Genomic DNA, 25,473 nt, shown 5'->3' with positions numbered 1-25,473 from the left:
ATTTATACGTGTATAACGTTATACGTGTATACGTTAGAAACCACCTATTAATACAAGCTCCCCTGTTAATAATGGAGTAAAGCCTCGAGCAGTTTGAACTAATTGAAAGGAAGTTATAGAAAATCTTGCAACACATCTGACTCGAAAAGAAACACAGATCGTAGATCAACTTGGAAATAAAACACGAAGTAAATGGCGAAGAAGGAAACGTCTGAAGCGTTTATTTGAAACATCCCGACAGACATCACGTGTATATTATTTCACGGTGACTGTAAACGAATGAAACGTTAATACTCTCTCTAGAATATTTCTTTTTTATTAACACTAAACATTGGTTGGGCATAATCTCGATTACCGCATTATAAAAGCAGTTATCATATTAGTTTTTTCCCTTTTCGGTTGTGTGAAAATATTTCCATAAAAACTTTATACTTTTATTTTGTCAAAGTCGATAACTGACATTTCGATATGTCCTTCTGTTAAGTGAAATTACATCGGAACAGTTGACACTGCAACTACGATACGAAAATACAATAATTGAAATAAATAAACCGATACGATTGTGTCTCCGTCTAGACAGAAATCAATGCTAATTTCCAAGTGTCCTTTCAGCCGTTGTAAAAGAGAGGAAAATCTGAAATTCGTCATATCTCGACGTGCTTGATAACGCGAACGTTGAATCGATCGCTAGAATCATCTGAAAAGTTCAATTTGATCCACCTCGACGTTAAATTGCCGCGAGCAATTGCGTTGCGAGGAACCCGATCGTCATACAGAAAACACAGGTATAAATATTGAATTCATGATAGAGGTAGACAAGAGGAAAATGAACGGAAGAAGGGGGGCGGGGGAGGGGGGGGCACGGTAAAGGGATTTACGATTCATTTATCCACCGGAAGACGAAACGAAATTGCGAGAGGCGGAACGAAGCCAAGCGAGGGAAGGCAATACTAAGTAAATCGGACGTTGCCAGTTCGTTTCGAGTTTCATGGCGAATCGCCAATGAAATCGAATCACCGTACTCGATCATACGTTCGAAAACGAGGCTACGAGCTCTCCTCTAATAGCCACTCACGGCTACAGTTCATTCTTCTGTCGTTGCATATGGATCGCGTTGCAAATCGCTAGATTAAGGTCCATCCTCGCTAACAATAACGGATTCGTGGCGACAATGATTAACACGGTAATTTGTAAATTAAGGCCACTTGCAATACCTTTCAGTATCGTTTGTATTTCTAGTAAAATTTGTATTCTAGTAAAAGGCCCGAGTATAACTTGATGAAAATCATTAAAGTGTACACACACGCGTCTCCGTGATAGCGTGAATTAATTGATACATTTCGATTTCGTCGAGTGAACATTTTCTAATTTATAATCTAATTTATAATCATGTTCTTTTCTTTTTCTCCAAGTTTCAACATAATTTGTACGATATAAAATGTATCGACTTGTCCCTGGTCTTCTTAATAATTGTCATCTTTAAAAAAAACGCGTAAATTTATGAAAATAATAAGATTCTAATTTACATTTCACACATGACGAAACGTTAAAAGCAACGTTATTATTATTCCATCAGTCTGCTTTGATTCAATGCACAATGCACGTACGAAACCATCCGTCGTTCGACGATTAACTAATATTAAGAGCGTTCCTTGTTAGAGATCAAGAAAAAAAAATGAGATCAAAATCCATTCCATTCACTTTGGTAACCTTTTGCTCATAAATCCTCACATTCGAAAGAATTACCAAGCTATTTCACGTCTATATGTGTAATAAAAAATATATATCAAAATATCATAGTATTATGCCAAAGCAAAATTGAATTATAAATTAATTGCTTCTCAGCGCTTATTCTAACGGAGTCTGAATAACAGGAACGAAATTTTTGTCGACTTTAATGTAAAACACGGGAGAGGATTTCGTGGAACGGTTAATTAAAAGTTGTTGTTTCAAAATGAATGTTGAACGAGTACGCGTAAAGATTACTCGCTCTTTCCCCCTATCTTTTATTTCTCTTTGTCCTTTAATCGAACGGACTAATATTTACGATGAATTCGATGAATTCGAGCCGTTTCTATTTGACACGAGCTACGAGAAACCAGGGTGGGATCGGTAAATTGATTCTGAACAGGATGCGACTACAAGTACGAGAAAGTCAATTTACAATTGACAAATTTGAACAATGCCTGAAAATTAAATTTTCTCATCGTTTTGTAAAATTAAGTTCTTCCTGGTGGAAATGGATAACAGCAATTGCAGCGCAACTTATTCGAAATGTAATAAAATTCAGGGATCAAAAGTAATGGTTATTTTCCGAGGAGGATTTTCATGAAAAATATCGGTACGTAACAGAGACTTATTTATTATTCAAAGCAAGGATATTAGTCACAAAATGTGAAGAAAATTTTTCAGAAAATTTCGTTTTTCAAACGTTCTAATTATAAATAACGATGACGAATGATCAAAATCTCCTTTTGTTACTGATAATCACTGTCACCGAGCAGCCATTACCATCTCATCGTTTATAATAATTATCAATAAAGGTAATTTACTTCGCAACCGTTATAAATGAAGGAAGAAATTATATGCCAGGAATAATAATAATAATAATCGTAGAGTTAACATAAATCTCGCTGAAATTGATGAAAAAAGGACAGAGTTACCCTATGTTACGAATAATCGAAATAAATCTTCCTCAGCAATAATCACTGACAACGAAAAAAAATTGTCGGTTGAAAAATAATAATCGTTGTTTATAGCCAGAAACATTCTACTCGAAAAAATAATTGTCATTCCATGACTTTTTCTACACTCTGGTCATAATCAATATTTCGTGCACGTGCAAGCTGAAACCGACATGCGTGTTTGTAAATATTAAAATTCTTTTAATACCGATGAATAAAATAATCCTGAAACGAACCTATGTGAATTGGTAAAAGCTGACGAAAGAAACGACAAAAATTACTAGTACACTAATACAATTTTTCTGTCACAGTTTTTCTATTACACGAATGATTTAATAATTCTTACACTTCTGTTACAATTTACGCCCTCACAATATTTATTTATCACAATAGAAAGTATAAAAATTCATTTTCACTGGCTAAAAATTAAATTTACTCTACTATTTACTCTATTTTTCCGAATCGAAACTATATTTGCACAGTTAATGTAGTAACTTGTAACTCTGTTGACATATACTAAATGCTAATTTACAAGTCCGTTTCAATTTGCATAAAAAATAACTATATTACAATCAAAAATTAAGTTGATCGTCTCTTAAGTATTGTCGTGCAAATGACAGAACGTTCAATTCAATAAAAATAATCCTCGGCGCAGACGTAACAACGTTATTCATATTTTCTGATATTAATTTCTATTCTATGGTAGAGCTGTGGTGAAACCTGTCTAAATCGATATGACAGGATGTGACGCGAAGATAATAGGGAGGTTAGGCGACCTCCCAAAACATGCGACACGAAAAAGCATCGGATATCCAGTGTTAGTCTATCCTAGTTAGTCAAGTTGGTAACAGCAAAGGCAATTGGAGTTGTATAATTAACGTTATCTCGCAAAGACCTTCACAAGAGTGTAAAACGGAAATGGAATCTAAAACAGTGTTTAGAATTAGACAGTTTAATGCTGCAATTACCTGGCAACGCATTTCTAAGCAAGAAGCGTCGTTGCAGCAGAATTGCATTCTAAATGCCGCGTTGTAAGTCGCAAGAAAACACAGAGGTCCGTGTTACGAACACAGCTACAACCCAGCAATGTTTTACATTTTGAGTAAGAACTGTGTTTGTTAATTACCCGGCGAGCTAGAAACTTGAGCCAACTGCGAAAAATTGGAATGCGCGCTATGTTTGCCGTGAAGAACATTCGAGCTGGTCGTTCCGCCGGTTATTTCGATCGTTAACCTTTTGTTTTTCAAAAAGGAAGAGAAGGTCCTATGAAAAATTGAACGTGCCAAAAAATTGATGTAGAAAAAGCCAAGAAATTGCCTGGAGGTTATCGTGTCGTGGAAATGTAAGCCTCTTCTCTTTTAAATGAGGAATAATTCACTGAAATTACGAAACTACAAATTTTCTTCCATCCTCCTAATTATTCTAATTGAATAAAATGATGAATAATAAATATAAATAAAATTCTCCACAGTAAGGATAAATTTATTCTTGCAATCCACTGCTACGAATAAAAACATTACAAAAGGAAATCGATAGATAGATTTCATCGTGATTGACAAGATCTCGTATACGATTCGTCGCGCGTGGTAGATACACGAATATAACATTACACACTACCGTCAATTTTCCTTCACGCACGACCGGGAACACATAAAAAGAAAAAAAAAAACACCTTCGCTCAAACTCAACACGCTGCAAGATCTATTATAACACGCTATCAAAAGCGAGATTCATTGCGAGAAACTTCCACGTTTCACTGTCTCCAGATCCAGGTAAAAAAATTTCCATATTCGGCCACAAAAGAATTGTTCGACTGAGCTGAATTAGAAACGAGAGCGAGACGGTCAGTTCAAGCTGGACAGTATAGAGCGTAAATTCGCGAAAGAGAGAGAGAGAGAGATTCGCTTCAACAGGGAGATAGCAACGTGTGTAGCCAGCGTATTCATCGGGGAAGGTAGCTTTGCAAGCAGCACGCGCATTCACCGGAATGCCTGTAAAATGCTCGATAAGTAGCTGCTTGCTGCTCTTTAGCGAAACAGAACGCGGTGAACGATAATGGCTGACTTTGCCGGGATTACTCCTTTGGAAGCGTTGTAATGGACACTGATCAGTTAAGCCTGCTAGCATCCGATTATGCGAGACTTAATGCGTCGACGAACGGCGGCTTCCCCCCGAAGGAAGGAGAACGAGCACGGGTAATGATCGAAACGAGGAAACGGCATTCACGTGGCCTCTGTTGAACTTAATTTGCACTTTGATGAGGACGAAGTTTGCATTCCCCTTCCCGGTGTGTTGAAATCGTTTTGTATCGAAGCGACCGTCCGTGTACGTTACATTAATCGAAAGATTTTTAAACTTAGCGGCGAGACTAGATTTCGAAAGAATTTGCTCGTCCTCCCCTTTAACGTTCTGCTTTAACAACCGAGACCGAAACCTCGTTGTTGAATTTAATACGTACGCTACAGATTTTAATTTGCACAGCATGCGCACAATGTGAAAAAAATATGATGTAAAATGTTCGATAGGCGAAACAAATATTTTATTTAACTTTTAGCCTTTCTTTTTGTAACATTTCATTCTGTAATATTTAATATTCAATAGTAATATTCTTTAATGTTTAATGTAATTACAAAATTTAATAAAGCAAATTTTTATAGAGGGTTAGCTCTTTTTAATTGAGTTCTTGAAAGTATGAATTTGTATGTATAATTTATATCGAAAATTGCATCGAATTCATATCGAGAATTAAGGAACTTGAAAACGGATATTATTTCCAACTCTGGCAGAATATTTTATTATCAAAAATGTTGAAAATACATATATGTTAAAAATACGTGTATAATGGGTTTTTCAGGAAAAATGTATCGTATTTGAGAGCGATATTTTTAGTAGAAAACATCTAGTGTAGGAATTTCCTTATTAGAGACAGATAGATTTTTATCGAGACAAAAATCAAAAATCGTTAAACAATTTTCGATCTGTGATTCGGTATCGTTGATTCACGCATCTGTCAATTTCCTCCGCATTTTCTAGCCGCTTCAACAACGAGATTCTCCGTTGCACAGCATTGTACGCTGTCACACAGATTTAAATTTAAATGGAAAAGTCTGAACGTGGCGTCGTTCGTCTCGGTTTTTTAAACGACTCGTTCGCGAAACGTCTATACGAAATATGCCATTCGAAGAATCCCACCCGCTAGATGAACTACAATTTGACAAATCAGAGTACACAGCGAATGTGTATTTTCGAGAATACAACAAAGAAAATGGCGCCTTGGTAAAAGAAGCTATTTTATGTACCAAATAATGTGAATTATACAAAACATTTTGGGTATTTTATATTTCAAATTATCTGCGGTTTCATATGTCACATTTTTAAATGCATAAAAATCCATAGTGATTAGGATTTGCAGGATGCATATGAAACATCTTCCATTTCGTTTCACAATCTTTTAATACACAAGTTAATTAAAACAGAATGCGAATGGAAAATGTCGTAACAACTACGTTCCAAGAATTTTTCAATTTTGAAATTAATAATTTTCATAAATTTGGAATTTACATTTCTGGCAAAAGTGTGCTGAATCACGTAGAACAACCTGATTAAATATTGTACATGATATTTTAAAAAAGCTACGCACGATCAAAGTTGTAATATTTGGAAAACGATATTTCACCGTGCACCGATATTTTCAATTTAATATTACGTGACGAAGGTGATCGTTACTAAAATAACGATATTTCAATTGAAATTCCTGCAGCATTCGGAAGGACGAAACAAGAAAAAGCTGAATAATACGCGAAAGAGAGGGATTTGTCGTTGATAATCTCGGAGGTAATAAAGAAACTATGAGCGAAAATATTTTTTCATAAAAATTTCATCACCGACGATAACCAAGTTGGTTTATTTATTTTTTATTTTCTCAGAAATCGAAATAAACAATTATTTTTTTACTTTCAAGAAAATACTCCGCTTAGAGTTAGAATATCTGTTGCTGTGAAATTTTCATCGAAAGAAATGTTAGAACTTCTTTGAAGAATATTTTCATGGAACAGATATTTTAAAATCCATATAATAAAAAATTCCATCAATTCCGACAAGTTATTTGGAATTGTTCCTGAAAAATTCCATAAGATAAATAAAAATACCAAACGATTAGATATTAATTTTATATTTACCAATGTAATACCGTATTTATTGAAAGTTCAAAGTGAAATGTACTGCAACGCAATAACAAACCAACTAACCAATAATAATCACAATATTACATTACAAAACACAGATATTACATTACAAAATATCATGTTTATCCTTAATCAAACAGAAACGTAAACAAGCTTTGAACTGTGAATTATCTCTATGTAAATACTTTACAAATAAATAACGTATTCAGTGCATGAATTTAACTACTATTGTTTCAGTACTATTTACTGAATGACTGAGAACTTTAGTAACATTAACGAATAAATTATTGAACAATTTTCATTTTTACGTTTTCGCGCAAATTTTATTCGAACTGAGAACTTTTCTTTGTCTGTTCTCATTGGAACTTGCACTGTGAGAACGGTTTTTAAACAAGTTGCACGGTCCATCTTTTAAACAGAAGCTATTAGAAAGTTCGACAACTTTCTCGATCCCTGTTTAAAATTCCAAAAAATTGAACAGGAGGAAATAGAAGGATGAAAGAAGCGGTGAAGATGGAAGAAGAGAAAGTGACGGGCAAAAGAAGGTTTTAAAATTTACATTTGTCTACAAAGTGTATACTCGTTGATAAACACTTGGATATCTCTAAACATAAAGAATACATTTGAAATTTTAGGTATCTGCTCTTATCTCAAGCAACGATATATCTCGAGGCATTAATTTAAATATTTTTAAATACTATTAATTTAAATACCTTCAGAATACTGTTACGAGTAATCGATATAGATTCCGAAAGGATATCCACTATATGATACTGATAAACGACTATTGATTAACGATAAAAAATATATTATATCTATTACGGGAAAATCGCTTTTATATAAAAAAGTAAAAAGAAAGAATTACATTATACCTGTTCGTCGTTCTCGTTGAATATAACTCTACTTCACGAAATTATAGATTAATTCGTTGCTCTTTAAACAATCCTCCATCCGCCGTCATGAAACATCCTCAAACACTCGTGTTCAACCGGTCGGTTGGATTCAGTAAGCTACACATCATTTCGTAAAATTGTTTAACATCGGTGTGCCTTTGTGAGAAAATGCTCTCGTGGAACTTTGTCCCTTTGGGCGCCCGACTGCACCGCGAGTCTTTCGACGATCGCAAGCGGCTTTTTTCGACAGTTTCAAAAGCTCCGCGATTACCCGCAACAGATTTATCCCGCTGACAGACGGTTATTTCTAGAAAAAAGCGGAAAATTATCCTCGCGGAAAAAGCTGAGGGGGGGGGGGAGGAAAGAAGAGAGAGAGGAAAGAAGGTGGAAGTCTCGACCATCACGTTAATGATTTATTATTCCACGGCGCAGCGTTTCGAACCGATTTTCGAACGAAACAACGTTCCCGGTAACAATCGCGATCAAAAGCAAAACGGTAACGAGCTTAAGGAAATCCCGTGTCTCTCGACTCTCTGAACACGGCGTCACGGGAGGAAGGGTAATGATCCACAAAATGGAGATCGAAGCTATCCCGGACGGAAACTCGGACGGTAAAAGAGAGAGAAGAAATTCAATCGGATCGGGGAACACGGAAAGCTCCCCGACTCGTATCATTAATGGCTAGCTTCGCAACGAGCGACGCAACTTGGCTGACCTGAAAACCTCGGACTCGATGGGAGGGAGGGAGGGAGGGAGGGAGGAGAAGGGGGTGGGTGAGGGGGCGGAAGAAAGATGAAAATCTTTCGAGAATCATATCGCGAGTATCGCGGGAAGGTCTTGGAAACTTCGCGAGGAAACTTGGCGGCGGTCAAACATCAAAAAGATTGCCCCCTCAACAGAGAGACGGACACATCTATGGAAATCACGTTTCGAGACGCATAACTCGATATCGGATATTCTCTCATAAATTTAATTAAATCCACAACCGGCGTAATTAGATTACAAAAGAAACTACGATTGATGAATTTTAACGAACTGTCCATTTCCCTCTCTCTCTCTCTCTTTTATCTTTGATACTCGTCCAATTATATCCAATTAACTTGCACGCTGCGTGACAACTTTTGACACTCGACGTTGCAACGTCGGGCAGTCGTCTTCTTGAAGTTTGCATCGATCGTCGGACGAGTCGACGATCTCGGTGCGAATCGTTGGCGTCGTCGCCGAGAAATCCGGTCGTGAAGGAATTATTAAAGATCGTCGGCCATCGGTGACCCGGATTCCTCGCGGAGGCTAAGGGTCTTTCGCGTTGCCCGGGCACCGGGCTAAAGGCGACCGAAACCTTTCAGCGGCACTGAGAACGTCCCAGGGGTGATTTAAAATCGCTTTGACCGCGTAATAAAACAACAAGAGCCGGTGGGACCCGACGTCAGAATCACCCCGAGGGTTGTTTCGCGGGTTCTATTGGCCGATAAAACGCTCCTGTTTACCGACCTAATACGTTTAAGGACTAAGGAGAAACGCCGCGCTATCCGGCGGACGAAGACACGATGAAATAATGGCAAATAAAACAGGAGCGAGAGACCCGGATTGCTTTAACCTTTTTGTATCCCTGCGAATCTTGTCCACCAGTCGATTGTGTTGCCGACTGGAGAAATTGGTAAAAACAGACACGATTCCCCTCCGTTATTTCACGTTGTTTCACGCCAAACGTGTTGTCCAAACGTGATTCGCACCTTTTCAATTCATTCAATGGAAACTTTATTTACTCGGTGACTTATGCTGATTACCGGTGTCGATCGATTTGCAAATTGCTGATTCATTTGGCGCGGCGTTGATTCGATCAATCAACTATTATCCAATTTTTCACACTGCTCGATCACCTGACGGCTCATTATTTCGCTAATTGGCCCACTTGTTCGACCAATAACTGAACCTTTGGTTGTCTTATTTTGCGCGCCGATTCACACACACACACACACACGCTCGTTTATTGAGAATTCATAAACGAAATTACTTTTCCTCTCTTCCTCTCGCGTCATTTCTATACGACGTTTCTTTCTTTTTTTTTTTCTCGATTTTTGACTCGGGGTAATTTCACAGTTGATTAAAAAAATAGAGAGAACGCTGTGATTAAAAATCACAAAACTGGACGATTAGAAAAGCTCCAATCCTCCTTCAATTACATCACTCCCTCCTCTCCCCCGCCACTCTCCTCTTCAATCGATCCTTTATTCATTTACTTAATTAACGCCTGTGTCCGGCCAATTTCTCGATCGCTATAACGCATTCGCCGAGTCGAGTCATTGTTCACTGGCTCTTTTGTCGTTGTTCGTTCGTTCCTCGGAGGGTGAAAAAAATTGCAATCGAATTCACGGTTGCCGAATCGAACGGTGCCCGGTGAACTTTTTGAATTCGCATTGACTCGGGAAAGGCCGAAGGCTGTCGCGCGTAGCAGCGAAAATTGAGGGAACCAGAAGCGCCGAGCGTAATTAACAATCGATAATGCAAACACGGAACGACGAAGGTATTGTCACGCCGCGATTATGCGCGCGGAGCGCGCGCACAGCCCCGGAGATTAAAATATGATGAATTAATTATAATGAATTGAATTAGATGGCGCGGCAATTATCGCCCCGAAATGAACTGCCGTCCCGTGTCTGTTCGCCTTTTGAAAGGACCATCGTGTTCGGCGCATTCAAGCCACCATGCTATACGCGCGTGTATTCGTATATCGTGATTAGAAAATTATCGCCTATGTCGAAATTATCCAAAATTTATCGAACGCTGGCCGAACAGAAGGCTGGCTTCGAACAAAATAATAATTCTTGCGATATTGCAATAACTTTCAAACCTCGCGTTTCCTCAATTTTCATCAGACCCGATGACGTTTAAATTTTTTCCGTCGCACGTAATTAAACTAGCCTAGTCTTATAACTTCTGATACTGCACAAATAATAATAGCCAAACAATTAATACAGTCCTTTCGTCAAACATACTCGGCACGAGTAAAACTCGTATTCACAAAGCTTTTCGCTAATTCTTAATTAATCGTGAGCAAGCACGGAAGCACCCAAATTTCATTGCGGCAACAATTTCAATTAACTTCTAATAATCTTCGTGCGTATATTTTTTCTAAATACTCTGACAGCAAATGACCGAGACAAGAAGACATTTCTGGAGATAATCCTCGGAAAATGGAGAAAATATACGTACGTAGACGAGGAAATTTCACGGGCAACCGGCGTCATTTGGAAAAGGGAAGATGCTCGGCAGATAATGCGTTAACGTGCGGCGCCGAGTAGCTCGAGCAGATCGCCGCGGCATTCGGCGACAATTTCATCGGCTGTTCATGCAGTTGTTGAACTTACGGCACTGTTACGAAGACAACAGGGAAAGCTCCTTCCCTCCGGTATCGCCGGTATTAGCCAAACACTCCGCCAGACGAATACACCGACTTACACTGTGTAACTTTCCCATGGCGATTAAGCGGACCACCTATCGCTGCACGTACCGCGCTTATCGCCGCTATCTATCCATTTTATGAACAAAACGAACGCCGGTGCACAACTTGGCGATGTTCCGCGTACCGCGAGGATTTTTTAATTCGTCCTCGGGGCTCCGAGGTGCTTCGAACCGTCCGCTTGCTTGTCTTGCTCAACGTTTTCACAAGGGAAATAAGAAACCGATGGTTTTGGAGAGGAAAGTTTCGGCGGAGGTATAACGTGGGAGAGAAAAAAAAAAAAAATGTTCTCGCGAGCGCTCCGAAAGTTCGAAAGACTTGAGCGTCGAGTAATTAGAAAAGGAGGAGCCGAGGCGGTTTGAAAATTGCACGGGAAATTTGCGTCGTCGTTAAACCCCGATCTCGTTACAAAAGCGTCGCGGCGTCTCTTCATTCTCGGCTGTGTGTCCGCGGAGTATACGTTCCTTGGGCGGACGAACTCGGGCCGTTTAAGATGTAACTTTCACTCGAGAATTCCGCAACGTCCAGGCTCTACCTGGCGAAACAAACGAGGAACACACACGTCGTCGCGGGAGGAAACCGTCTATTCCCCGACAACGCGACGTTACGCTGCGTTTACAACGAATGCTCGTCCCCTCCGTGAAATTTGTTGCTTGCACTCATATCGTTGTGTTCATTAAACGAGCGACGGTGTAACAAACGAGAATTTGCGAGGGGGGGAGTGAACGCGCGGCGAGCTCTTTAAGCTAAGGCTAAGACGGTCCCACGAATTTTCAACAACGCGATGAGGATGCAGGTTTTGCACGAGTGTTTTCGAATTTCAGTGTTGCTTGACTGCACAGGTTGGAAAACAGGAATATCTGAGCAAGAGAGTAATTCATTTTTTATTTTAATAATCAGAAAATGTTTTGAATAACTGGAAGGTTATCTGAAGCGTGCAGTGTCTCGCGAAAGTTTCAATGCACACGTTCCGTGCAGTGAAATGTCATTTTATCGAACGTCAATTGGTTTAAAATAATTACGTCGTCGCAAAATGTCCATTAAGAAAGGCTACCGCGCTCGGCCTGACCAAACACGTTCCAATACCACTTATACGACCGCTCTACTTTATTATTATTTTATTCCTTTAAGCGGTCGGACAATATTTTACTTTTAAGCTGTATGAAACTTGCGATATTCTAGAACGGTAAACAGAATATTGTAGTAGGTAGGAATATTCAAAATATAGCGCTTCCAATAATATTTAACGCGTAAAATAATTTTCTATCTAAGTAAAAATATGAATTTGTATAAAAACCTACTATAATATAGTATAATATAATACAATATATATTATAATATGCCAGCTATAATACCCCATATAATAGTATAATATAATAATATATATTATAATACCCCATATATAGTATAATATAATAATATATATTGTAACACCCCAGCTATAATATAGTATAATATAATACAATATATATTATACATTATATAATATAATTATAAAGGGTATTTCATCTCATATTATTATCTTGACTTACATCGTTATCATCATCTGCAATGAGAAATGTTACAACGAAAAATAAATAGTTTCGATGTGTCCATATTTTGATGATATTAACTTTTTCTTCTTTTTTTTTTTATTTTTAGTAAAATCTTAATAGTGATATGGAAATGTTTCCACTTTTCAAAATTGTAATTGTTTTAAATTATCGATATATTAACTTCAATTAATAATTTTTCGATATAAAGTGTTTCAGTATTTCTTTCAGCATTTCGACTACCGTCGAGTTGCATCGATCAGTGCATTCCATCTAAAAAATCACAGCTGATCTTCACAAATTCTTTACGCGTCTATTCAGAAAAAATTTAACAACTTGAGAATGCGTACGTCCCGAAATTCGTCTTTCGTTTTATAATAATGATAACGATTTAAACTAGAGTGATAATATTAAGCGAGATGGCCAATAACCAATATATACAACAATGAATATTAAGAATATTAAGAAACTTAGATTATTGAAAAATTGAACGCAAATCGTGGACGCTTGTGTTCGTAATTCCCTGATTCAATTTTAACAGTGATACACGATATGTGAGTTCTTTCTTGAACGTTATCGAACGTACGACGAGTTCGTGTATGAAGTACATTTTCTAAAGAACAGCGAAAGAAAACGAACGAGAATCTAGACGTTGAAGACGACAATAGATCGCCTGGCCCGACTCGAGTTTAACCGATTCCATCCTTTTGTCGCCGGTCCATCCCCAGCGAATAATTCCCCGCCGAGGCACAAAACTTTTTGCTTGATTTTAGGAAAAAGACCTGGTGGCTTTTTACCACAGGTCTGTCCGTTTCGCCTTCCACCGAGAGCTGAGAATAATTGATCTCGAAAGTCGGGGAAGAGTGCTACAAGGAAATTTCTCATTCGTTATGTACGAATATAAAGAACGGGGGGGAAATTTTTCCCACTTTCGCGCGAAATTTCTTCCCTTTTCCTGGCAAACCGTAAAACGGTTCCTACAAATTTCATTTCCTTAAACGATTCTACTTTACGAATAAAGGGGAGAAAGTTCAAAGCGTCTCTGTCACTTTCAATTTATATTTTCCTTCTTTCTCTCTCTCTCTCTCTCCTACTCTCTTCTCTGCAACTTGCGTCTGAATTTTGACGAGTCAGCCGGGTCAATTATCGTGGCAACGCGGCCGGAATAAAGAATCTTGGCGAGAACGCACTCAACTGGATGCAAAAATCCTCGAGCTGAGACGCAGGCCAGTCGGTGAAGTGCAAAAGTCGGGCTAGTTACGTGCGTTGCAGCAGCTTCTTGAAAAAAAAACCGGCGGCCCCCGGAGAAGCGAAATGGAATGGCGCTCGTCTGGTCCGGACTCGTTATTTTATTAAGCTTATTCCCCGAGAGTCTTTACTGTCCACTCTTATTTACTTAAGCCGCAGAATTCTTTCGCCTGAGGTCCCGGTTTCGTTACTCGGCCGCTGTTCGTCCGAATTGCAATCGCTCCTTTTCGAAAAGCTGAACCGACCCGGTTCGTGGTCGAATCTCTCGGGTTTAATCGGGATCCTTTTTATAAATACAGCAGGACTTCGTTAGAGTAATCCTCGGATCCGACTGGATCTTGTTTCTTTCCGAACGATCCCGCTCGTTCCTCGTTTCACTCTTCTCGCGATCTATCTCGCCTTGAACGACTTTCTGGCCTCGTTCAAGAGCTGTGCATGCGTCCATATTGTCAAAATTTTTGCAAAATTGAAGGACTTGCTCGTTTTACTTTTCAGCTGGAAATTGTTCCACGCGTTCTAGCCGACGTTTCGACAAATTGTTTCAACGCGTGTGCCTCTTAAGACGTGAATGATCTTAATAAATAATTAAAAATGTAATGTATCTGGTGTAGAGATTAATTCTCTGCTCTTGTTGATTTAAACTGAAATATTTCATAACATCGATATTTTTCACATAAAAATCTCTGAACGATAAAATTTTAAAAAATGGCATCAAATTAATTTCCACGCGTAGTATGCTGCCCTACATTGTCACTATATAACCTTTAGATGAGCGACAAGGCAACGCAATACACTTGAATTATTGTAACGATTATTTTTAATTCTTTTCACGTGCATGCGATTATTTATGAATTAATTAATAAGTTCAATGCGTTCGAACGTTTTTCTTATATTCTTTAATAAAAATTAACGTTTCAACCCGTTGTATGCGCTCCATTTGTGATTCTTCATTGTCTATAAGATCTTGTCCTTCGACAAAAGAGAAATTGAAATAAATATTTATCGAGATATTTATCGAGAAATATTAATGCCCGCGGCACGAAAGATCTGAGTTTATTTCATTTATATTTTGATAGCAAACGGTGCAAAGTTTCCGCGCAATATCCTGAAAATGTCTTAACGTCAGCTACGAAAACATAAAATACGGAATAGAGATCTCCGTTTAAAATTTAATATAACTTTGATAGGGTGTATCGCAAGTTTCAATGGATAAAACCATAGCATGTCTTCCTCGATACTACGAGAACCCGAATTATCGATTCGGGTCGGGAACACGAAATTTTTTTCTGGATCGGGACGGGTACCGGAAAATTTCGAGATTCTCGAATTTATCGGGATTCTCGAAAGAGTTGGAAAAGGATTGTGAACAAGCTTAAATAATTCGTTAAAGCCCACGCCTTCAACTGTACCGAAAGTTCGCAGATCTAGAACCATCATTCGAACAATTCCTTCTGTTATATCTTTTGGTTTAACAATCTTTCGCGTATCATTTTGTACATGCGACAAATTTTATATCGATTCAGTTTCTTTTCTAGTACATATATTTATGTTTGAATGCATATGTTTCAAATGCCGTAATAAACCAGTAGTATTTGCGTACTTACAATTTAAAATTCATGGTGACAATGCGTGCGTTCCGCCTTTGTATCATCTTTTTCTTGAAAATGTTCCCAAGCGGAGCTTCTCTTTTTAGCTTCTTCCTTTGCACGATATCTTCTGCACTACTTCCTGCTACCACAACTTTACTCTCACTATCACTCGACATTTTTTTTAAAGATTTTTAATCTTTATTAAATTCGCACAGATTTTGAAATATACGTCTGAACTTCCCGAGTTTCTAAGCGATACTGCTCAACAGCGTACATAATATCCAAGCACGCAGTTATACGTTTGTATACATCAGGTCACACGATTCTTAGAATTCGTGTTTCCAATAACTTTACTGGCAGAAGAAATTAAACTGTGTATATACATATTTTGTAGGCTGTTATACAGCGCTGCAGAGTAGTCGAAATTTTCGGGAATCCGATCCGGCCCGACTTGTCCCGACCATCGGGTTCCCGATATTTTCCGGTTCTCATACACCCCTACTCGATAACATATAACTTTTGTCTAAAACATTTTTCTCATATCATTCATGTTTTTTTTCGAGATATTTGAACGTCTCCGGTTAAACCGAACACACTCTGTTATATTTATTCGTTCAGATTAATAAAACTGCTGCGTAGACCAAACATTTTTTACAATCTGAAAAAGCATCTAGAAGCAGTTTATTCGTAAAATTTAAAAATGTTTAAAATTTTATTATCGTACACTGTAGATAGGCAAAGCCATTCTAATGGCTCTATAAAAAACCTTCATATTCCACACAACACGTAGGTTATTATACTACATTACAGGTTATTACACGTATATAGTGTAAGATATGTAATAGTAATTTCCTTCTTGAAAGAAATTACATTGTATTATTATATCGTATGTATACCATGTACATAACTTGAACACGTTGAATATCATTTAGAAACATGAAAAAACTTTATTAACAAAAAATATGAAAAAACTTCTTTGGCGCAGAAGGAGCCACAGTACAACAGTAACATAACAAGTTCTTTTGTACACGTGTATAAATTTGTTTTAAATATAAATAGAAACTATTATCTTCACAAAAGAACACCGAATTCTCTAGAAGTTAATTTTATTCCCTCGATAGTCTGTTCATGAACAGACGATCGTTTATGAGCTATTAATTTTTTGACCCATGTTTATTAAGATTTTTTTTCATGTTTCGGCGAGTACTATCTACCCTACAAGTTATAAACTCTTTTTTCTATTCTATTCACCGCTGTATAACCGGACGTGATGGATAACAGCTCACCACCGTTTCTTTAAAATATCGAACCACATTAATTTCGGCTCGTGCGAATTTTATTCAATATCACGCGATGCAACATCTTCCTAGGTTCTTAATACCCGTCCGTGATATAATTGAACGGACGTTTCATTCATCACGTTCAGTCGAGGAAATCAACCAACCTTACTATTAAATTTCCCTTAAGACGCGGGGGAGAAATAGCTGGCGCCGAGTTCAAAATAGCCATACACCGAGAAGTCCGTGTCGAGTATCCGTCACTGTTCCACTCGGTGCTGAACTCACGGGGCTGAGATTGTTTCGCGTGTTGGTTTCCCCGAGTGTTGACTAACGGCGAGACCGCAATTCTCTCGATAGTATTAATTTCATTAGGCAACGTATCTGGGCGGTAGAATCTCGAGAAGACGTGATCAATGCCCTTTCTTTGCCAGACCTGTCTTATCTCGCTGGTACTTTAACCGGTTTAAACAGTTCATTTGCTCGGTCGTCTCGCGAAAATACCGAGATGATTTCTCAGACTCTCCAACTTTAGACTGACAAATGGATTTTTACATTTCATAAATATTACATTTTATAAATATGTTTCTACAAAATAAGGCTAAAATATCGTAAAACAGTTTGTTGAAGAAAAAAAAGATATAACAAAGATACGAAACATATACTTACTTGCACTAATTACGTGTGCACTTTGAAGTGTCATTCGTCTTTATGAATGGAAAGTTGATATTAATTGTTATAAAATTTATTTCAGACAAAATTTCATGCTGATTTGTAAATGATTAATTCACTTCTGATTATCGTAAACTTGTAAGCATAGTAATAGAATTATGCACAAAAATAGTAAATATCATGTATTAAACTAATAACAACATTTCCCTTACAACTTTCCAACGAAAAACATTCATAGACTCCAGTCTTGCAACGCAAAACCTCTGAACACCCTATATACAGAAGCATCCAAAGCACAAACGCTCCCTGCAGCGTTTAATACGTGGAACAATTTTCCATCGGGGCTTCTACTTTCACCATTATTCGCCGTCTGGCAAATGTGTGAATTTGCATAAAAATCCGCAATCTACTGATAAATTATTCCCCCGTGCTCGCGTATCCGCGAAAGCAAAGAGGAACGAGAAGCGAAGAAACAATCTAGTCTTAGGTTGGCGTGCTTATTCGTTCCGGTGTAACGCGAGATCGCGTTCCGTGAATTCGCCGTTATGCATTCGGTAGCGACTGTAATCTTCCGCGGCAAGTTCACCGATCGTAAAACGTTTCGCGGAACGAAAAGTTCCGCGCGTGAAACTCTCGCCGACTGGTCGAGTGGGAAGAGCAACTTTTTCACCGGGCCGACACTAACAGCGTGAAGTAATTTCTTCGCCAGGGGAGGGCGGGGTTGCTTACTTACCCCGGGTCGCAATCAGAAAGCCATATCTTCCGGTTGGAGTCGGGCAGAAAGTTTGGCCGGGCGCTGCCGAAAACCGGCGGAGCCGATTGCCAGCGAACCAGAAAACTGCGGCCGCGAACTTCATTTTCAACGGCGAGTGCAACTATTTTCCAGCGGTCGGTCGTGCAACCGTCGACAAAAAAGCAATTTTCCGCCGGCGAACGAAAATTTAATCTGTCCTATTCGCCGCTGCTTTGCTTTTAATGGACGGCCAAAGCTTTCTCCGGAGGCGAGTAAAAATTTCGTTTTTCCTCCCGGCAGTTTCTGGACAAAGGTTTTGATATTTTGAATATTGTAACTAGAATCGAAAGCGGTACGTGGTTGACCAAGCGTCCATTAATTGTAAACGTAGTCGATGCGATTTCAATCCCTTGTAAATATTCGGGAAAATAAAATATATAGAAATGATCGAATTTTCAGAATCTTTCACAAATACCTGTACATAAATGCCTAAATATTTTGACAGTTGTAAATTGTCGAATTTAATTTTAATTTAATTGTAATATTTAGTAGAACTAGTATAAATAAAAAAGCAATGATTGAAGATGGCTGGAAGATTAATTTTTCAGCAGAGTCAGTTGTATATATTTAATATTGAGGTATTAGGAAGATTGAACTACGTATTTTTAGTTACGCTCGAATTTTATAAACTGTCTGTTTATTTATTAGAAACAAATATGGAACAAATGCTCCTTGTTTCGCATTGAATTTAGCGAAACATTTCCAGTTGATTGAATACAGTAAGATGTATTTGGAAACTACGAAAATGAAACAAAAATATCAATCTTTTAACAAAATAAAAATCAGATAGAAAATAAAAATCAAGACTCTGTGAATTATACTCGAACCTAATCCTAATAAATATGTCAAAGAATATTTCAATTATAAATAAAAGATAAGTAAAATTATTAAATTAAATTTACCATTGTGTGATATTTTAATTCCTTTTTTCCTATCCAGTAACAAAAAGAAAATTCCAGTCATTTGCATTGATTATCGGTAATTAAAATTAAAGTTCTAACCTGCTAATCAAAAAAAATTCTGATCATACGAACTATTAAAAACTCTTACACCATAACTTCTAAAATTTATCTTGCAACAATTAGGATGCTTGTTTTCAACACCTCGGACATTTCTTTCGGTTCCTTCAGTGACGAAGTTTATTCACACTTAGGTAAACACCCTAAATATAAAACTTTTTTCCGTTTAAAAAAAGGAAGAAATTAGTTTCACCGTGTTCTAACGATTTCCCTTCTTAGACGATTCAATCTCAATCGGATTGTTTGTTATGACAGCAAGCTATTCGTCTTAAGTGAAAACAGGAGAATGTGTAATTTAGTAAAAGGCGTTTTACCGCTGGTTTTACTTCGTTCTACTCGGGCGATAATAAAATTCTAGGCTCGTTGATGGCCCTAATAAAAACGCCCGGAGGAAACAAGGAAAGGAACGAACGGAGAACAGGAACGAATGTTGAGTCGTTCGTAACAGTCGATGAGAATAAGGAGCGGAGCGAAATGAAAATCGGGCAATTTGTTGGATTAACGAGCATAATGGGGAACGACGAGGTCACAGGAAATCGGCGTCGTTAACGAAGAAACTCGTGATTCGCGTTAATCGTTCGTTAAGAAGCCGATCGAGGGGCAACCTTCGCCAGGAACGAGCGAGCTGGCCTTCAGCAATGCTAATTGTTCGTCATCCGCGTAATTTCAACATTCATTCAGAACAAGACACTCTGTATAATCGATGAAATTGATGACCAACAATGAAAGTATGATCCTTCTTTTCAATTACATTGACACATCTGAGGCTGCGGAAGGATGAAGAGCTATTTTCGCGTTGAACTATATTGATCGATATATTAATGACAGCCTGGTCGCAGGTAATGAGCTACGAGATCAGTAACGTATGAGTCTCTATGTGTGTTAATAGTTAATGGCGAAAGACCTTGTCGAACAAGACTCTATCCTCTCTACACTGGATCCTCTCTCTTCTCCTGAAAATTTTTCTTCAGTCACCACAATTTGTAAATTTTGATTGAATCCAAATTCCTTGGAAAGTACTACGAGTTCATAGTACTACGAGTTCAACTTCTACAAAATTTGGAAGTATATTCTTGAATCGAAATTCCTTGGAAAGTACTACTCGTTCATAGTACTACGAGTTTAACTTCTACAAAATTTGGAAGTATATTCTTTCACCACTTTCAACGTGTTCATCGCCACGCGAAATGTATACGGTTTGATCACCGTGAACAGAATACAGAGGAATCTCGTTTATATCAGTAAAGCCTCAGATAAACGAATGCATAATTAATCAACGTTATCCTTATCTACTATCTCTCGTTATCCGAACAAATGGGATTGAGTCATGGAGAGATCTAGTGAACCTCTAGATATCATCCGAACTTTTCTTTTATCTGAGCGTTTGAATAAACGAGATTCTATTTTATATAACTTCTGTATAAAAATACTCAATCGTTATTACATTCATCTACATTTAACAATTATTATATCTTAGTCATTCTACTGAATTGAACCCATGTGCCTATTTGACGAAATTTCCTTTGAAAATGCCTCATCACGGTATAAAATTGAACAATCACTCGCGAGCAGATCAACTTGAAAATTGTTAACAAAAGAAATTTCTAACTTCAACAGCTTATCTTCTCGTTGTATTAAATCTCTCACCGCTACGTCAATTCGACAACCAAGGGGCAAATGAAATCGTTTGAAGAACGATTGGGACGGTGATTCTTCTCGCAACGAGGAGTTCAAGCTAACAGAAAAATACATCGCACGTTCTTTACGCACGTCCCGAGGCGGAAGTCGGGCAACTCCGGGCAAAAGGGCACGAACCCCGAAGAAATTGAATTACCCAGCAGCTGACGTGTCCAACGTATTTCGAGGCTCGAGGTGGAATCAGGTCCGCCGTTTGGCAAATCTCTCCTGGGACCGATAAGCAACGCATTACTGCCTCGTAGATTTCTCCATCGAGCGAATAATTACCAAGCAGCTAGGAAACGCGACGAGTAGTAGCTGGTTGCAGTTTCTGGCTTTTGGGCGAAGGGTCGTGCAGGCATTCGGAGCTCGTGCGAGTTTCGCTGCGAGGGAAAGAGAGAAATGGGTCACCAGGGTGGTTTAAACATGCTCTTTATTCGTGAATGCAAAGTTAGGCTCCAAGTAATAGCTTCCTATTTATATTCCGCGCGAAATACGAGCTAACCTATTAGCCCGGGAAATTTAATCATCGCGATACCTCCACTACAACGAGAAGATGAGACTGCGTCGATGTTCCGTTGAAGGGAGAGCTTAACCAACCATCGGTTCAGTGACTTTGTTCTCGCGTGATTTTCTGGACTCTGTTTTAAACCGAGTAATTAATTAATTGACGTATCGTCCAATAAAGATTTTGCTTCCCATTTATTACTCGGACTAGCTGCTAAAAGCTTGAACTGTTAAAATTTCGTAAAGAACAATAACGTAGCCTCTACTTTCGAAATGCATCGTCTATTTTATTTCAATAGACTTTTATAGTAAATAAACTGTAACAACTCTGATGAAAGGTTGCAGAAGTCGATACACCCTCGAAGAGACACACACAGAGTACGATTTTTACATATGTACAATATCACAAGTATAATTATCATTAGCGTTATCATTAGCAATATTTAAAGAAATTAGAAAAAAAGAACATTTTCTTCTTTTCTTTTTTAAGATTCTTGCGATTCTGGGCGTAGGATCAACCATTGACCGATCGTTTTTGCTTTCAGAAGATGGGCTCTGTCCATGGCGAGGAATTGCCATTCGTGTTCGGAGCGCCATTGGTGGACGGTTTCGGTCACTTTCCCAGAAACTACACCAGATCTGAAGTGGCACTCTCCGAGAGCATCCTACAGTACTTCGCCAACTTTGTCAGAACTGGGTGAGTAGAGAACGATCTTGATCGATGGTTCGAGTAGTAACCATTCTACTTATTGACCTTCTGTTTCTTTTCTTACGGTGCTGTACGTCTTCGCTACCGAGATTCCTCTGTTTGAAAATGAGATAAGAAATTACCGCATCCGCAGTTAACAATTTTAATAAAAACTTACAGAGCCTTTAAAACTCTGCGGATAACAAAAAAGACTTCTTGCTCCTCGAGGAGTATTGCTCTTCCTTAGGAATTCGAGCATTTCCTAGGTATAATGACTCTTGAAGGATAAAATAAGGAAACTTTAGAAACGAATAAATCTGTCGATGGCGGTGGTAAATTAATTCTCTCAAGTCTCTTGCACTTCGAACGACTAGACTGAGAATATTTATACATTTATGAGAAATTTAAGTGTATCAATAATACGCGAAAAGGTTATTAAATATTTCTGTGAAATGTCTCTTTGAAGCTGGGAGTTATCAATTATCAATTATCAGCTATATTAGTTTATCGTTGTGACCGACGTAACGTTGATGCAACATTTCATTTGCAATTCTTTTCGATCAATTTATATTGCCAAGCTGGTTTTTACTGCAGCTGCGAAAGAAAGTTCCAAGGTTTCATTTAATGTCTTTCTTTTTTCGCCTGGATTTTACAATTTTATCAAATCTGAAAGAACATGATGTACTTGTAATATTGATCAATTATTACTTGGTCCTTGAGGGCTAAAGAAGTTTGGTAAGAACCTTGCACGTTCAGTGGTAGTAAAATTTATAAGAAAAATATCGAAACTTTATTTGTTAATCGAATAAAGTGTACTTTATTCCCACCTGTTTCACGCGACGTGAAAACAACTTTGAAGAAAACTGTAAAAAATCTCAAGACTGTCAAAATAATAGCACTGCGCTTCGAAATAAAATCGAATAAATTATCATGTAAATTTTCTCTTAGGAAGCTATATATGTTGGAGCGTGTAATATCACTTTGGAATTTACTTAGGAATAACAATTTTACTCAGCGGACTCTTATTACAAAGATGAACGTTGACAATACGTTCGAGCTGCTTATATAAATACATACACATACAAGCATATCACATACATACTAGTTGTACACTTAACCGATTATAATAGATCTATAAGGTAGATCTAACAGTATAAGACATTAAAGTATCGACAATCTTTCATCTATTTTCATTTATTCGGTTATGCTCCTCGCCACAACAATCTGCATAAAAACATTCGCGAATCTAATCGTGAAAAATCCACGGTACACTTCCTCGGTCTCGCTCAGAAACCCGCAAACATGATCAGGTCTCTTCTTCAACGATGGCAATTCAACGGTGATTGAATTTTGATCTGAGAACGGGGCCCGATGGCAAAACCAATCCTTTCTCCTTTTAAATCAACAGGAACGCGGTGGTACCACTTGCGCGGGGAATCAATTTACGAACCGCGGCACGAACGTACAAAAAAGCGAGAAAAAGTGACAGAGAGATGCGGATCGTGTCACCGAAAGGTCTGATTTTCCATATTCATGAACGGCCGTGGGCCGAAGAGCAAAAAGAAGCGGAGCACGCCGCGGCACGATGACAGAGAGGGAACAGACGGGGGCCGAGGGATTAGAGCGAAAATATTTTTCGAATACGATCGCAGCGGCGGGCATTTTACGGCTTGCGCCCGAATTTTTCTGATCGAGCCACGGATTGACGATATTCAAATTTACGGATTAACGGGGGGGAACAGAGGGAACACGGAGGGCGGGGCACGGTTCACTCTTGATGCCCGGGCGTGATTCAAGGCTGTTATTTTCAGTCGCGAAATTAAATACAGAGAGTTTTAAAGCAACCAAACTCCCCCCTCCCCCCTCCCCCCCATGAAAATTTGTGAAAAATTGGAAATCAACATCCTTTTCTTTTCTTTTTCTGCCTTTCAGTTGCTGAAAACAATTTCATCCTAAAATTAATCCTTAAATGTACAGCTTTGCGAAATTGCACCCCTCTGTGTTATTGATTCAAACAACAAGTCTATCGCTTTGAAAGAGAGTGTGCATCTGAGAGTTAAAAATTGTAAAATTGGAAGAGTTTTATTTATTCGCAAATGAAGTATTGTATGCTGTAACGCAATATCTTTGAGATTAGTCAGAAGGACTGCATCTAAGCAAGACGTTACAATGTGGTGGAGAACAACAGTTACACTTTTAGGTCTTCGGACATTAGGTTGGTGTACATGAAATATCGTTTTTCTAAAATTCATTAAATTTCGTCCTCCTGTCGATCATATAAATCACGTACACCTATCTGAAATATAAAATATTCTAATATTTAATAAAAATATTCTAATCTCGCTAACAGTTCTCACGAATAATCGGAATTTTTTTATATGAACTTAAATTTAGAAGCCAAGAAAGTTATTATTCTATTTAGAGAAAGGAGCACCATATTTAAGTTGAATTTCGAAAAACTATTTTAATAAAGATTGTAAACTTCTAGTTTAGAAATTTTGATATTTTGAAACTTAACTGACTGAACTAACAATGCTAGTTAATCACTATAAATATGCATTGAATCACATGGAAAATTGATATATATATAATATTTTACAGAGGATATCATCTGATACAAGTTTACTTAGGAAAACGACATTTCACGTGCACTAATCTGATTATTCAACGAATTTTAGAAATCTCCATAGGTTTTACTATAAATCACAAAATTTCCGACGATGTCAAAATCGCAACACATGTATGACTGTCTTATTAAAATTATTATCACCTAAAAGTTCAAAAATATTGTTTACACAATTCAATAAAGTAAAACGCATCAAAGCACATTTAAATATCATAATTATCTATCAATCTATCAATTAACTATCCTCTCTAATAATAAATCTTCGTGGATTAATATATATTTAATAAATCTGCATGAATAGATTCGAAAGATCAATTACAGCTGATTTCTACTTTCAATACACTTTCTATTGCATTGTGATTCTGGATTCTTCTTCCGGAATTTTGTTTTCTCCGTTGATTTTCACAAATCACATACAAATAAATTTCACGAATAAATATTGAAACAATGAAATAAAGAAAATGGTGTAATAAATAACGTAAACGTAATAACTGGTGAAATTCTTTATATATATATATATATATATATATATATATATATATATATATATATATATATATATATGTATACATTAAAATTTTATCTTGCGCATCCGGTATTAAATAACGTTTTTAATTAAAAATG

The 25,473-nt window shown here is 37.6% G+C and overlaps 1 protein-coding gene across 1 annotated transcript in view; it reads left to right on the top strand.

Annotated features, from left to right (window-relative positions):
- LOC122528425 (neuroligin-3-like) overlaps positions 1-22,236 on the top strand; it is a 62,756-nt gene extending 40,520 nt beyond the window's left edge. Inside the window, exon 5 of the mRNA XM_043653509.1 lies at positions 22,081-22,236. Within this exon, the coding sequence (XP_043509444.1) occupies positions 22,081-22,236 (156 nt within the window). The remainder of the gene's footprint in view (positions 1-22,080) is intronic.
- The last annotated feature ends 3,237 nt before the right edge of the window (positions 22,237-25,473 follow it).

This window comes from Frieseomelitta varia, unplaced genomic scaffold (genome assembly GCF_011392965.1).
Source record: "Frieseomelitta varia isolate USP_RPSP 00005682 unplaced genomic scaffold, Fvar_1.2 scaffold_11, whole genome shotgun sequence".
Classification (NCBI taxonomy): Eukaryota; Metazoa; Arthropoda; class Insecta; order Hymenoptera; family Apidae; genus Frieseomelitta; species Frieseomelitta varia.
The sequence above is the reverse complement of the archived record's forward strand: the minus strand, read 5'-3'. Positions and strand labels throughout refer to the sequence as shown.